Source organism: Sorex araneus, chromosome 3, assembly GCF_027595985.1.
Source record: "Sorex araneus isolate mSorAra2 chromosome 3, mSorAra2.pri, whole genome shotgun sequence".
NCBI classification, from domain to species: domain Eukaryota; kingdom Metazoa; phylum Chordata; class Mammalia; order Eulipotyphla; family Soricidae; genus Sorex; species Sorex araneus.
Window position 1 is genome coordinate 39,291,102 of NC_073304.1, and position 15,106 is coordinate 39,306,207.

Sequence of the window (15,106 nt, forward strand, 5' to 3'; positions counted from 1 at the left end):
CTATCTGTACTGTATAAGTACTAAAATAGTTTTAAATCTTTTTTCAAAGTCCACAGTTGAAGTGTAATACTTCAATACTTCCCTCTCATGTACTTGAGGGAAAGAACAGAATCAGTAAGGAACTGAAGATTTAATCATGCTAATACATTTATTTTAATCACATTCAAAATACACTCTCCCCAAGTTCACACACACACACACTCACATACACCACCACATATATGCAAATTTAGATTATATTCAGAACAAGTCCCATGACAACAAAGATGTTTTAAATCATACAAAGTGTGTTTTCTCACTGCATTGGAATTAAATTAGAAATTAATGGCAAAAAGAATAGTCTAAAAATCTGGAAATATTTGGAAATTTGAGCACATTTCTAAAAACCGTATGGGTCAAACAAGAAATGAAAAACAAAAGTAAACAATAATTTAAACGAAATAAAATACAACTGTGATGACCACATGATTGAAAGTCTCAGCTCATCAAATACAGAAGCATAATGGGCCAAGAATACCAGCTGCTACATGCTGAAACCAATTTCAGTATTTACAGAAAGGTTATGTTTTTGACAGACTCTAACCAATGACTGAGTGAAGTAGCAATATCAAGGTAGTTCCATACTTAGGAGATGCAGAACTCCACTGCCAAAAAAAAGAAATCTGCCCCAAGGGTTCTCCAGCTGCCATGTGGTGAGGGACCAGGGAGACAGGGCAGTGGTGAGAAGTGCACACTTTGCCTGTGCCAAGACCCAAAGTTAAGCCCCAACACTTCACATCCCTCCTCCGAGAACCATTGGGTATAACCCCGGAACAAAGAGGGCTGTGACTCTGCTGGCTGGGGATACTGCAGGGCCTGAGGAATCCCGCATTTTCAGACTCTACCACTGAAGCTGGGGAGGGCTCCGCTCCCGCAAAAACAAATGTCACAGGGACGGGGCAGAGCTCTCAAAGAGCTGCTCAAAGTCTCAAGTTTATCCTTAAAACCTCACAAGCTCCCTGCACCCTCAAATGGTGAGGACAGCCCTGATGGCCCCTGAGCACCACAGAGCCCATGCAGCCCGGGGCCAAAGCCCCCACACAAACCGTCAGATCCACACAGCAGGACCAAGTGTCACGCGAAGTGGCATCGTGGCCCTGAGAACCGCAGGGGAGACCACCCTTCCCCTAAAACTGATGTCATCTAAGACTGTCGATCTTTTTCCTAAATGTGACGCCCATCTTTATTTTGTAAAAATTTTTGTTTATTTTCATTGAGATGCACAGTTACAAAGTTGTTCGCGATTAGGTTTCAGTCGTATGTTCTAACACAAGTTCCGTCACTCCTTCACCAGTGTACATTTCCCACCACCGATGTTCCCAGTTTCCATCCTCCCCACACCCGACTCTACAGCAGTCTCTGTCTCTGTCTTTCTCTCTGTCTCTGTCTGTCTCTGTCTGTCTCTGTCTCTGTCTCTGTCTCTCTCTGTCTCTCTGTCTCTCTGTCTCTCTGTCTCTCTCTCTCTCTCTCTCTCTCTCTCTCTGTGTCTGTCTCTCTCCCTCCCTCTCTCTTTCCCCTCTCCCTCCCAGCCTCCCTCTCTCCCCCCTGGCACCCCTTTTGGGGGCACTATGGTTTGCAATACAGATACTGAAAGGCTATCATGTATATCCCTCTACCTACTTTCAACACTCAGTTCTTCTCACAGTGATCTTTTCCGACTAATTCTGTCATGTCTGTCATACTGGTCCCTTCCCTATCCTAACTGTGTGGCCTCCTCCTGACCACTTCCGTCCTGTGCTCCCTCCCATTGTGGTTGGTCCCATAATCTCCTGTGGTGACCATCCATTTACACAATTTTCACCTGTAGCCCCTTCGAATATCCTGGAAGCCCACGGGAAGATCATATAGTCCCAGGTGAGAATCAATGAACTGAGAGACTTCTCCCAATCTTTTTCTTTCCTTCACTGAGGTCAGACCTACAATTAAATAACTGTCGCAGCCTCCAACAGCTGCCTCTCATTTTCTAACAGAGGCACTTTCCTTAATAAGCTTCTTGCACATTTAAACTCAACTTGGAAAAACATCTCAAAAGTATTCAAAATATCAAAACAGTATGTCCAAATATATGAGATGTAACTAAAGAAATGGTTAAATGAACATTTAAACTAACAAACTTCAATAATAAAAAGTGAGAGAACTCTCAATAATCTAAGCTACATCCTTTAGAAACGAGTAAGCACTGTAGCACTGTCATCCCACTGTTCATCGATTTACTCGAGCAGGCACTAGTAATGTCTCCATTGTGAGACTTGTTGTTACTGTTTTTGGCATATCGAATATGCCATGGGTAGCTTTCCAGGCTCTGGCGTGTGAGCAGGATACTCCCAGTAGCCTGCTGGGTTATCCGAGAGGGATGGAGGAATCGAACCCGGGTCAGCCTCATGCAAGGCAAATGCCCTATCTGCTGTGCTATCGCTCCAGCCCACTTAGAAACTAATAACAAAATCATAACTCGATTTAGGAGAAGAAGGAAATAATAAAGAGCAGCTATTACTGCAGTGGAAAAGCAACGAAATAGAAAACAGAAAAAAAATAAATCAAAACTGTGAACAGATCCAAAATGTAAATATACGATACACCTCTCACCAGACTTTTTGAAAGAAAAAAAAAAAGACAAGACAAGACATAAATTACCAACATCAGAACTGCAGTAATATAGATTCTACAGGAACATCTCAGTTTACAAAGAAAAGGTCTTTCAAGGGTTTTGTTTGTTTGTTTTTTGACAGTGCTCAGGGATCACTCCTGATGGGGGTCAGGGGAGTGGTACCAGGGATCAAACACAGATTGAATGTATGCAAAGCAAGCACCTTACATGCTATACCACAGTTCCAGCCCAAGAAAAGGTCATATATAGTTCTCTTTTTGTTTTGTTTTAGGGCCATACCAACAGTACTCAGGGATTACTCCTGGCTCTGCACTCAGGAATTACTCCTGGCAGTGGCTGGGGGACCATATCGGATGCTGAGGATCAAACCCGGGGTGACTGTGTGCAATGCACGCTCCTTACCTTCTGTGTTACCTCTCCAGCACATTCTCTTAATACAACCACTAAACTTCTTTGTCACATGTGCACTTTATGTTGTTTTGCTAACACAAAAAATTTTATTTAAATCATAACATTGCTAGAAGCTCTTGGTCCTTTTCAGAAAACTTAAGCCTTCTCAATTCAATTATCTAGGCATTATGAACTCTACACTACCCTGAAACTAAAGAAGATCTGGGTGGTGACTCCAGGACATCCATGACAACATAGACAAAGACTCAAAAAAAAAAAGGTAATGTTTTCACACTGGGGATGGAGGCTCGGATGAAGCATTAGCAGCATTAGTAGCAAAAACTGGAAAAGTTTCTTGTTAACAGGAGGTGCAATTCAAACAGAATGGTAGTGTACTGGAAGTAATCAATTGTGCATTTTAAGAAATACAGAGATTTGCCAAAAATAACTAAATAAAGCCCATGGTTTTCAAATTTATTTACAACCCCAAATATGAGACAAGTTATATTCTAACATAAAAATAATCTGATAGAAATTAAATGGAGAAGAGCAAAATTATACAGGAATAATAACGACCCATGAAACAAAAAGCTAACAGCACTTTCTACTCTAGTCCTATTAATAGTTCTTCTATTAGCATTATTAGAAAAATAGTGACATGAAAAACCACAATACCCTTGGCACACTAATAACTATTTAGATAAAGAAAATTACAGTACCACACTGACAAGCAATGTAGGCTTTGGTCATGCACATATACAGACCTAGTAAGATTACAAACCTGGGATTAGGAGATAGTACAGCAGTTAGGGCACATGCCTAGGATGCACCCAACCAGGGTTTGATTCCTGGCACCACACGGTCCCCCAAGAACTGCCAACTGCAGCCCTAGAGGTCCCCTGAACACTGCTTGGGTGTGGCCCTAGAGGCTTTCAGCACGGCAGGGTACAAAAAGATGCACATCCTCAGGCCCATGTACTGAACCGCCCTTCTAGCTGGCAAATCACTGGTGGGAATTCCCTTCCACTTCCCCAAACACCCACCTCTTGAGAGCCCTCATAAACCTCCCTCCCCAAAAATGGACTGCAACACATATGATAGCCAAGTTTCTCAGGAAAATATTCATAATCATACATGGATTTAAGGCGGAGAAGGTATTTCAAAGGGCTGGAGTGCACGCTCTGATGTAGAAGACATGATTAAATCTCTGGCAACAACTGATCAGAGTAGGCCAGGAGCAACCCCCAAGCACCAAGTCAATAGAAGCCCTTGACTACCCTCAGAGAAAACCCAAAACCCATTATTTCTGCATGGATTTATTTTAGCATTTATAAACATAATGTTAAAAACCTTCAATTTATGATGTTACTAGTAAAACGCTTCTAGTAAAACAATCCTAAGCAAAATGTCCACTCCCCCAATTCAATATTTCCCAAAAATATAATTAAATCCTCATATCTTACTTATTATTTTATTATGATATCTTTCAGCTTTCTCTAAATTTAAATTATATGTTCTTGCTCATATCTCAAAGGTTCTATTTCTAAATACATTGATCATGTTTATGTCTTCTTGGACCCTTTCCAAATTTAACATGTCAGATTTAATTCGTTTTGTCTGGGGGCTGGAGCAATAGCACAGCGGGTAGGGCATTTGCTTTGCACTCGGCCAACCCGGGTTCGATTCCCAGCATCCTATATGGTCCCCTGAGCACCGCCAGGGGTAATTCCTGAGTGCAGAGCCAGGAGTAACCCCTGTGCATCGCCGGGTGTGATCCAAAAAAGAAAAAAAAAATTCGTTTTGTCTGAATTTTAATAGAAAAAATAATAAGAAGAAAAGGTCATTGTACTGGCTTCTTTACTATCAATACATACGATAATTCTACATTTTATCGCGGTGCTGTGATTTACAATACTGTTAATGACATCATCATGAATACATCATTTACAACGCAAAATTATTATAACAGATGTTATAAGTCTTACGAAAACAACAGTAAGAAACACTTAAATTCATTTTCTATTATGTTTATTTTATTAATGAGAATATAAAAAAAGGAGTTGTATTTCAGGTGCCTTCTGTGCTGGAAAAAAATTAGAATTTACATGGTTTGTTTTGGTTTGTTTTTTTTTTTTTTTTTTTTTTTTTTTTGCTTTTTGGGTCACACCTGGCAATGCACAGGGGTTACTCCTGGCTCTGCACTCAGGAATTACCCCTGGCCGTGTTCAGGGGACCATATGGGATGCTGGGATTTGAACCCAGGTCGGCCGCGTGCAAGGCAAATGCCCTACCCGCTGTGCTATCTCTCCAGCCCCTACATGGTTTGTTTTGTTTGGGAAACACTGGCAATGATCAGAGATTAATCCTGGCTCTGTACTCAGAAATTATTCTTGGTGGTGCTCTAAAAGCCATAGGAGATGTAAGGAATCAAAACAAGGTTTGCCACATGCAAGGTAGGTTCCCTACAGATCCAGAAAAGGATGAGGATTTTCAAGTGCCATGTTTTATTCGTGATCTTATCCTGAGACTCAGTTTTCACATCAACAAAACTAGAAATACCACCTATTTTTATGAAGAGGTAAAAACAAAGATTTTTGTGGAGGTAGTCTACACCCAGCAGTGCTCAGGGGTTACTTCTGGCTCTGCACTCAGGAATCATTCCTGGCAGGACTCAGGGGACCATATGGGATGCCTGGGATGGTACTTGAGTCACAGCATGCTAAGGAAGCACCTTACCCACTGTAGCTTTCCAGCCCTGAAAGTTCTGAATGATAGGGCTAGAATATAGCTCAGCTGCAGAGCTCTTGCATAGCATATTTGATCCCTAACACTGTAATAACAACAATAATAATTAATACAAAATGCCATGACATATTTCAAATGGTTCCTCTTCTCCTTCTGCCAGAAATTCAAAAAGACTTTTCTCTGAAATAATTTTTAACAAGTCTGATAGAGATGCAAGAAAGAAAAATTCAGTTCCCATAAAATATTTGTCAAGAGTTGCACATACTGCACCTCCAACAATTTGTCAATTACAGCTCCTGTTTCCCTACACCAGCACTGGTTCCTGAATTGATCGCTCATCTAGTGAGTTATGGTTTTCTAATTTTAGGCCAGTAGTTAGCCTGGGAACCTCTCCTTCACTGAATGGTGTCAGGTGAATAGTACTGACTGAACAGTTAACTGCTCTGACACAACAATGTCACCAGGCCTATACCCAGCAGTGCTGAAGGACCGATACAGTGCTAAGAATCAACTCAGGACTTTTTTGCACATGCTAAGTTTATGCTCTACCAATTGAGCTATCTTTGCACTCCTGCATTTTCCTTTAAGAAATATTTTCTGGTGCTGGAGAGGAAAGGGCTTGCCTTGTGTGTGGTAGAAACTGGTTCAGTCCCTGGTACAACACTTGATCCCCTGAGCAAAACCAGGACTTATCTCTACATGCAAAGCCAGGAGTAAACCCTGAGTACCACAGGCTGTGGCCCAAAAGCCAAGAGAAAAGACAAACAGGTCCATTATCATATACAAATAAAACTGTCCTGCAAAGTTAAAAATTATTAGTTTTCACTTTCTTCTTACACTACGCATATTCATATTTTCAGCATGGACACTGATCCTAAACATCTGAACCTTTCGGTTTACCTATAAAAACCAACATAAAATTATAAAATGCAATCTTTAAATTTAATATTTGAAATAAACAATAAAATAATTTACCATTTTGATGCCTGTGGAAAATGTCACTGGTTTTGAAGGCTTAGGTTTCTCAAGTTGCATTTCCAATTGGGTAGATCTATCTTTGTGCTGAGCCAAAAGTAAAGCAACAGGGAGATCAGAACTCTCCTGTAAAAAAAAGTTAAAGTACAATATGAAATTTTAAAAAGAAACAAATCTTTTATTCTAAATTATGCTTGTCATAAAAGTACTTGATGTCAACCTAGCTATTCACTTTATGGTGAATTTACAAAAGATAATTTATTTTAATGGAGACGTTACTCATGCCCGCTCGAACAAATCGACGAACAAGTGATGCAAGTGATACAAATCGATGACAAGTGATACAAGTGATACAATTCACTTTCTATAATAAGAGAAAGCTGGTTTAGATTCATAAATCAAAATAAGCTGCAAAACAGTAATTTTTATTAAATCAGTATTAAAAAGAACAGAATAGTTTCATTTTACAAAGCCAATCATATCTATTAATTTTTCTTTAAAAAATCATGTTAATCTAATCACAGAGTAGTCCGAAGTATTTTAACATATCAAATATTTATCATCAGACATTAAGTTTACCAGTGAATTTAGACTCGTTTGAAATTGTTTCCCATTAAATTTGGAATAGAGATGTTACTGGTGCCCACTCGAGTAAATCAACGAACAATGGGATGACAGTGATTAGGAAATAATTCTTGCTCTGTTTTACACAATAGAACTACTGTTAAGTATAGCCAAAAGTATATTTATTTTCTAACTAACTCTTAGAAATTAAGTCTAAAAATTTTCAATTAATAGCAAATTGATAGCAAATGTGTAATATACTAAATCATATATAAACCTGCACATAAAACATTAGTAACACAATCAACTAACATTCTTATATGTAGACTATTGTTTATCCTCTTTAAAATGAAATTCTCAGGGCTGGAGTGATAGCACAGCGGGTAGGGCGTTTGCCTTGCACGCAGTCCACCCGGGTTCGAATCCCAGCATCCCATATGGTCCCCTGAGCAGCGCCAGAGGTAATTCTGAGTGCAGAGCCAGGAGTAACCCCTGTGCATTGCCGGGTGTGACCCAAATAACAAAAAAAAAATAAAATAATAAAATAAAATGAAATTCTCTTACAAATATAAAACTGTGGAGTTAAGGTTGAACTCTAAACAAAAATGCAATACAGATTCTTCCCTTTCTAATTTACCAGATAATAAAAACAAAGAACATAAAGAAGCCAAAAACAACAATAAAAAAATCTCTTTCACATATACACACACACAGCCTACAAATTTTTTTAAAATAGCTACTACTTATAATTTAATCCCAAAAGCTATATTGTTAAAATTTCACAGAATAAAAGTGAACACATAATACAATCTAATTTTCATTCCAAATATGACAATGTTTTAAGTGCAACTGTGGCTAATTATAATATTTGAGGGAATTGTTTTTGGGTTACACTTGTGAAATTATTCAAATAACAAGCAATTTGATTTAACTGAATTGTGTAGAAAAAATCTGGACCTAAAATCTTGTATTAGAAATACTCTGCAAAATCAATGTTATAAAGATTAAATTTTTCAAGTGGAAAAACATGTTATTTATAAAATAGAACATTATTAAGGAGCAAAATACTTGTAGCCTGGCTTTAGCAATAATGACTGAAACTGAATATAATACACTGTGAACATACATTTGAAACTTTTCACTCCACAATAAATGCAATTATTAGTAATGTTATGATAACATTAGTATCACAGTGTTAGAAATGCAATGATAACAGAATCTCTGTGAAATCCTACAGCTCTCCTAGATTTCCATTAACACTTTTATAATAGAATACAAAATGAAAGGGCATTTCAAATGGACTAAGGTACACAATGCCTTTTAAAAGCTATTACTATCTCTTCATGTAGCAAAACTAACAGAAGAAAAAATTAATTTCCATTATTGTCAAATTATACTTCCAGTGAATTCAAATATTGTTCCTTACTTCCTATTTATTCTAAAATGTAGATATTATATAAATACAAGACAATGAATGTTTTCACTTCAAAAACTTACTAATCAATAATCTGGCCTTTTAAATCCTAGTTTTATTTTCACACAATAAAAGCACATGAATATTAAGATTCCTAGTAAACAGGTAAAATTTAATAAACATTCTAGGACCCTACAACAAATTTTGGTTCTAAGAAAATCCTAATTTTAATTCTAAATCTAAAATTACTTCAAACCAGTACAAATTTTATATTAGCACTCAAAACTTGGAGACTAGAAAACCTCTGTGAATGTTGAACCAAAACTGAACAGTAGTTCTAGCACCAAAAACAATCTATAGAGTAAAATACTAAACTACGGGTAGCTCACATACTCTTTGGAATAAATAAAATATAGATTCAGACTTTCAAGTTATTTCATTCTTCTTAGCTTTCTGGAACCTACACTAATTGCCTAAAGGTCCATTTAATATTTAAAGAAATTTTAATAAGACTACCTGTAATACTCATTAAAGGCTTTATAATGACCATTTTTAAAAGATTATTTTAACTGACTTTAAGTAAGCCATCTGGCAAACAATATTTCCAATAAAAATCTGTTACTGTGTTTGAAAACAATATTAGCCCATACAAAATTTAAGACATTAGCTGAAGAGAATTTTCAAACAGGAACATAAAAAATTTAATAAGTCAGGACCTTTTAAAAATCTTTTCCAAACTTTTCAAAAGCTTAGTTTAAAGTTAGGATTAAGAAAATTTATTTTTTGACACATATTAACAAATACTAAACAATAAACATGAAGGACAGAAGAGTAAAATCCTGTCACAAACAGTATATTGTAATATATACTTTCATAATACATGACAACCTCAACCTACAACTCTTTTAAAGGGTTAAAAAGTGACTTTTAGCACAACAACCAAAAAATATATATAATAGTAGTAAGTAATATTTGTTACCTAATTAGATACAGAAAATCTAATGTTTGAGTCTAGACAAAAAGTATCAGTGATATATTTTTTATAAAATCAATTACATGAACATACAATAAAAATAAATATTTATTTTATTTTGCTTAAGAATTCAGAAGATAAAAAGAATTCTCACAATTATTCAGTAAGGACTAAATATACATCAACCGTTTAACAGAAAGAAAAAAAAAGAAAAGAGATATTCAGAATTAAAGTTATAAGAACCATTACAAATAAATTTTTTAATGAAAACCAGAAATTCAAACTGCAGTGGTATTCTAAACCAATCTACTGAAATTAATTGTCCTAATGAATACAGTAAATTGCTAAGGATTATTTAACCACCGTGTTACATGATCTAAACAGTGAAGAAAGTATGTGCAGTAATGACTTGCAGGTGAAGAAAACAGGAAGTAGAGGGGACACAGGGGGGGTCTCACAAAAACAATATTAATTCCAGATTATATATAATGTACAACATTGGCGTTTCACATCTTGCTTCATGCCCCACCAAATTAACAGGGAGCTTCAGGCCAATAGTAGTTCAACAAGGCAGCAAAATTTAGTAGTTTTAAAGAAAAAAAAGAATATTTAAGAATAACTGCTATGTAAAGCTGGCGTACCCTCAAAATAAAATCTAATAACCCTTTATAATGTATGGAATATTTTTAAAACATAATAGATTATTTTTCATCTTATGTCTACATTTTGAATTTGGGATTAGTTAATTGTACGAAGGAAAAATATTACCAAAATAAAAGTATGTTTCTATGTATAAAATGGTGAGGAATTTCAGTTGCTGAAGTCATATCTGCCATGTCCAACAAAAATTAATATAAGTTGCTAAGAAAAATATCATAGTCTCTTTTAAATGCTTAAATGCCTCATACTTAGAACCAAATTTAGATTCCACACCTACAAAAGTGCATACAGTACTTATTCTAATACTTAGGATAAGCATCTGCCTAAACTTCATTAATGTCCATAAACTTTCTTTCTTTACTTTCTTATCAACTTCTAATTTAAGTACTCTTATTTCTTCTTTTTATTCACGAACTGGAGTGCTTTTGGGAAAAAAATTAATCAGAGCCATATACATAAGTCAATCACAGAGTACATTTTTTGACATTCTGTGAGACTCTGGGTTCATTCCGAGACCTCACCCCACTATCACAAAAAAAAAATCACATATTTACCAAATCAAAGAATAACAGTTAATCAACTAACCAGTAAAACTGTAGTGATACCTCAGAGAAATAAATTATGTTGATAGAAGGGGAAAAAAATGCAAAAATACTTTCCTGGACAAGAGGATGGTTTTAGTAGGTGTAACTTCATCAGTATTATTATGTTATAAGCATCAAACAATGTACTATCATGAAACACAATAGAAACCTTGATAATTCTCATTTCCTTTCTCTAACAATATTGAATACATGAAGAGCTAACTGCTAAAAAACATAAATAGTTTGCAAATCAGGCCATTTCTTTTTGACAAAAAGATATTAAATAAGGGGGCAGTGAGACAGTACAAAAGGTAGGGCATTTGCCTCGGAAGTAACTAACGCAAGTTCAATCCCTAACACCACATATGGTTCCTGAGCATTGCCAGGAGTGATTTCTGAGTGCCAAGCCAGGAGTAGCCCCTGAGCACTGTCTGATGTGACCAAAAAAAATATATATATATATATGTAAATATATATATATATATACTTTGAGGATCACTGTCATCCCGTTGCTCATCGATTTGTTCGAGTGGGCACCAGTAACGTCTCTCATTGAGAGACTTATATACATACACACACATATATATGGGCTGGAGCGATAGCACAGCAGGTAGGGCATTCGCCTTGCATGCAGCCGACCTGGGTTCAATTCCTCCACCCCTTTCGAAGAGCTCGGCAAGCTACTGAGAGTATCTCGCCCTCACGGCAGAGTCTGGCAAGCTAACCCGTGGTGTATCCAATATGCCAAAATTAGTAACAAGTCTCACATGGAGATGTTACTGGTGTCCGCTGGAGCAAATCGATGAGCAATGGGATGACAGTGATTTATATATATATATATATATATATATGTATATATGTATATATATATATATATATAACTCTTACAGAATAACCAGGACCATTATAAACTTTGCGTGGGATCAAAACACTGAACATGAGAAAAATAGTATTAGTCAGGAGAAAAATACTCTGGAAATAATGTATTAAGATTAGAAACATATACAACCTGTTAACAATGTACAGTTGCATGTTGTTTATAATATTACTTTATTACCTGAGAATTGGTATTGACAAGAAGTTTTTAAAAAATTTAAAATGAACTAAGTGATATGAGTCAGAATGAGAAAGACAAATATTGGAAGACCAAGCAAAGCATATAAAGAAACAAAGCAAAGGAACAGACAAATCTAAATGAAAATAAACCTTATGACACCAAACACAAAACTCTGTCCCAGGTTATCAGACAGGGTAGAGGATCAAAGCAAGAAGGACCCAATGTCCTGTGATAGAGGGATACTGGCACTTTATTAGCTGGGTGTGGTGTGGTAACATATACTTTTGGGTAGTTGTGAATATCTATGCGTAAAAAAATAGAATGTTGCAAACCAATGTTATCTCAATTTAAATGTATGTATGTAGATACATACATACTTCCCCATCCATTCAAATCCTTTTCTTTTTTTTGGCTTTTTGAGACATACCCAACAATGCTCAGGGGTTACTCCTGGATCTGCACTCAGGAATTACTCCTGGCAGTGCTCAGGGGACCATAAGGGATGCTGGGGATAGAACTCGGGTTGGCCCTACCAAATGCCCTGCCAGCTGTACTATCATTCTAGCCCCATCTCTTCCAATCTTAAGAGAACAGTGACCCGTGACAACATCTTGACTATAGTCACAGGTGTAAACTTAAACCAGAGTCACAGAGGAAAGCCCCTTGTGTATACTTGCATCACAAAAACTGTATGAGATAGTAAGATAAATCCTCTTTATTATTTTAAACCTAAATAAATAGTAGGCCCAGGAGATGATTCAAAGGGCCAGAATACATGTTTTGCATGTGGGAGCCCTAGATCTGGTGCCTAATACTGAATGGTTCCTAAAATAACATCAGATATTGTCTCCAAAAAATGAACTAAACACAGGAAAAGAAGTAAAATAAACAAGACAAACACTGAAGAAAGAGAGATTAACAAGCTGCAAAGACGTCTCCAGACTCCACACCAGGCTGTCGCATCCAGGACACTCCAGAGCAGGGCAGGTGAGCTCACCACCAGCCCAAACAGAGCCCAGAGCCTGGCAATGAAAACTCCACACTCCGATCACCACTGTGTTTGCTGCCAGGCTCCACAGGCTCGGATGAGCCTCCTCCAGGAATGAATCTTTGGAAAAACTCAGGTATTATTGTGACCGAAATCTCAAGGCTCTCATGAAGTCGGGGATGAGGGACCTCTCCCCATCTGTCTGTTTTTCCCAGAGACTGGCAGTCATGCCCATAAACTGCCTCTGGTGCCATACAAGCTCATTAACCAGCCAGGATCCAGAGACTAATAAATAAATCTCGAAAGAGACCAACAAGCTGCAGGGATGTTTGCAAATCCCAAAGTCTCCATCCAGTTAAAAAATATAACTCCAGCTATATAATCTCATTCAAAATTTTAGAATTCCTGTAAAGCATCCGCATGACATCTCAAACTGTACACCACTAATATACCAGCAGCAGCAAACCACACTGGATGGGATGTAAAGCCAACCAATCTTGATCAAGAAAATATTAACACACAAAACTTAACCTGTAACATGTTAGTAATCTCTTACACAAGGGCTTAATGGCTCCAGGGTAAGACACAACAATCATCATATACTTTCTTCTAAGGAAATCCTTTTTGATCATTTTAGCAAGTTATTCATAACAAGCAATATAAAATAAGTTATTTAAAGCCTGCTATTGAGCAAGGTTTGGGTGGTGGTTGGGAAAATTGAAAACAATGGTGGTGGGAAGGTGTAATGGTGGACTGGTGTTGGAATGCTGAATGTAATAAATCATTGTGAATCTATAAAAAAAATTTTTTAATTTAATTTAATTTATTTATTTATTTTTGCTTTTTGGGTCACACCTGGCGATGCACAGGGGTTACTCCTGGCTCTGCACTCAGGAATTACCCCTGGCCGTGCTCAGGGGACCATATGGGATGCTGGGATTTGAACCCGGGTCGGCCGCGTGCAAGGCAAACGCCCTACCCGCTGTGCTATCTCTCCAGCCCCAAATTTTTTAATTTTAAAAAAAGAAAACACAGGGGAAAAAAACAAATACTGAAGTGCCCTCAACTTCAAAACCAACGACATTTTTAATCAGAGTTAGCATTAATACATACCAATTCATCTAAAAATGTCTGCTTATTCTTCCTTTTCAGAATCTGTTGGAGTTGTTCTTCTTTCTGTATAAATAGTCTTCTTTGTTCATTTTCCTGTCGTTCTACCTCCAAAGCTTCTTCCAATTCTTCCTGTTCCCGAGTCTAAAAACATAAACAGTTGTCTAAACTTGGTGTCCAAGGTCAATCCTATACTACTTCCTGATGGGGGATCTGATCAGCGGGGGTTTGGGGAGGGCATGCCACAATACTCAGTGATGCTCAGGGTTCATTCCGGACAGTGCTCAAAGGATTTTATGTGGTGCCAGGTAAAATCCAGGGTCTATTGCACAACCTTGGCAAGAGCCTTAGATCCTGTACTATCTCTCCAGTCCCTGAAACTATGTTTCTATGTTTAAGTCAACAGCAACTACCACCAAGTATCACTAATAGGAAAACTCTCACAGAATGACCAATAATGTTTTTTATTTATTTTTATGCACATAAATAATAATTACCAACCAAAAAACACAGTTATAACACATCTAAGTGTTTAACAATAATATAAAATATAAAAACAAGGGGATATGGTGCAGCCAAGAGGTCAACCTGTACTTTCGGGGCAAGTGCATCAACAGCCTGATGGTGCTTCAGGCTTCCTGACAGCCCAAAATTGCTGCTATGCCTTTGGCTAGATCCCAACAACTTGGGACCAAGTTTACCAAGAAATTAAATTAAAGTTAGGAATGTGGGACCCACACCCACAAACCACTTCCAGCTCAGCTATACAAACTCAGTTTATCTGCCTTATTTCAGAGACCCATAGATAAATTTCGAAAGAAATCAAAAGCCACAGTTAATCTTGGACCTGTGCATGGCTGAACAGAGTGGGGTAAATTGGAGGGGGGGGCAGGTTGGCCTGGTGGCCCGCCCAAGCAGAGCCCCCAGTAGCCACTTGCTTACACAATCCAAACTTGCTGCCAAATCCCGGCCTGTCTCCATCTTCTCAGGACGAACCTT

The 15,106-nt window shown here is 37.4% G+C and overlaps 1 protein-coding gene across 1 annotated transcript in view; it reads right to left on the bottom strand.

Annotated features, from left to right (window-relative positions):
- Positions 1–15,106, bottom strand: part of MNAT1 (MNAT1 component of CDK activating kinase) — a 199,286-nt gene that overhangs the window by 85,709 nt on the left and 98,471 nt on the right. The window contains exons 5-6 of the mRNA XM_004612381.3: positions 14,111–14,251; positions 6,758–6,883 (exon numbers count right to left, since the gene is read on the bottom strand). Coding sequence (XP_004612438.1) covers positions 6,758–6,883; positions 14,111–14,251 — 267 coding nt within the window. The remainder of the gene's footprint in view (positions 1–6,757; positions 6,884–14,110; positions 14,252–15,106) is intronic.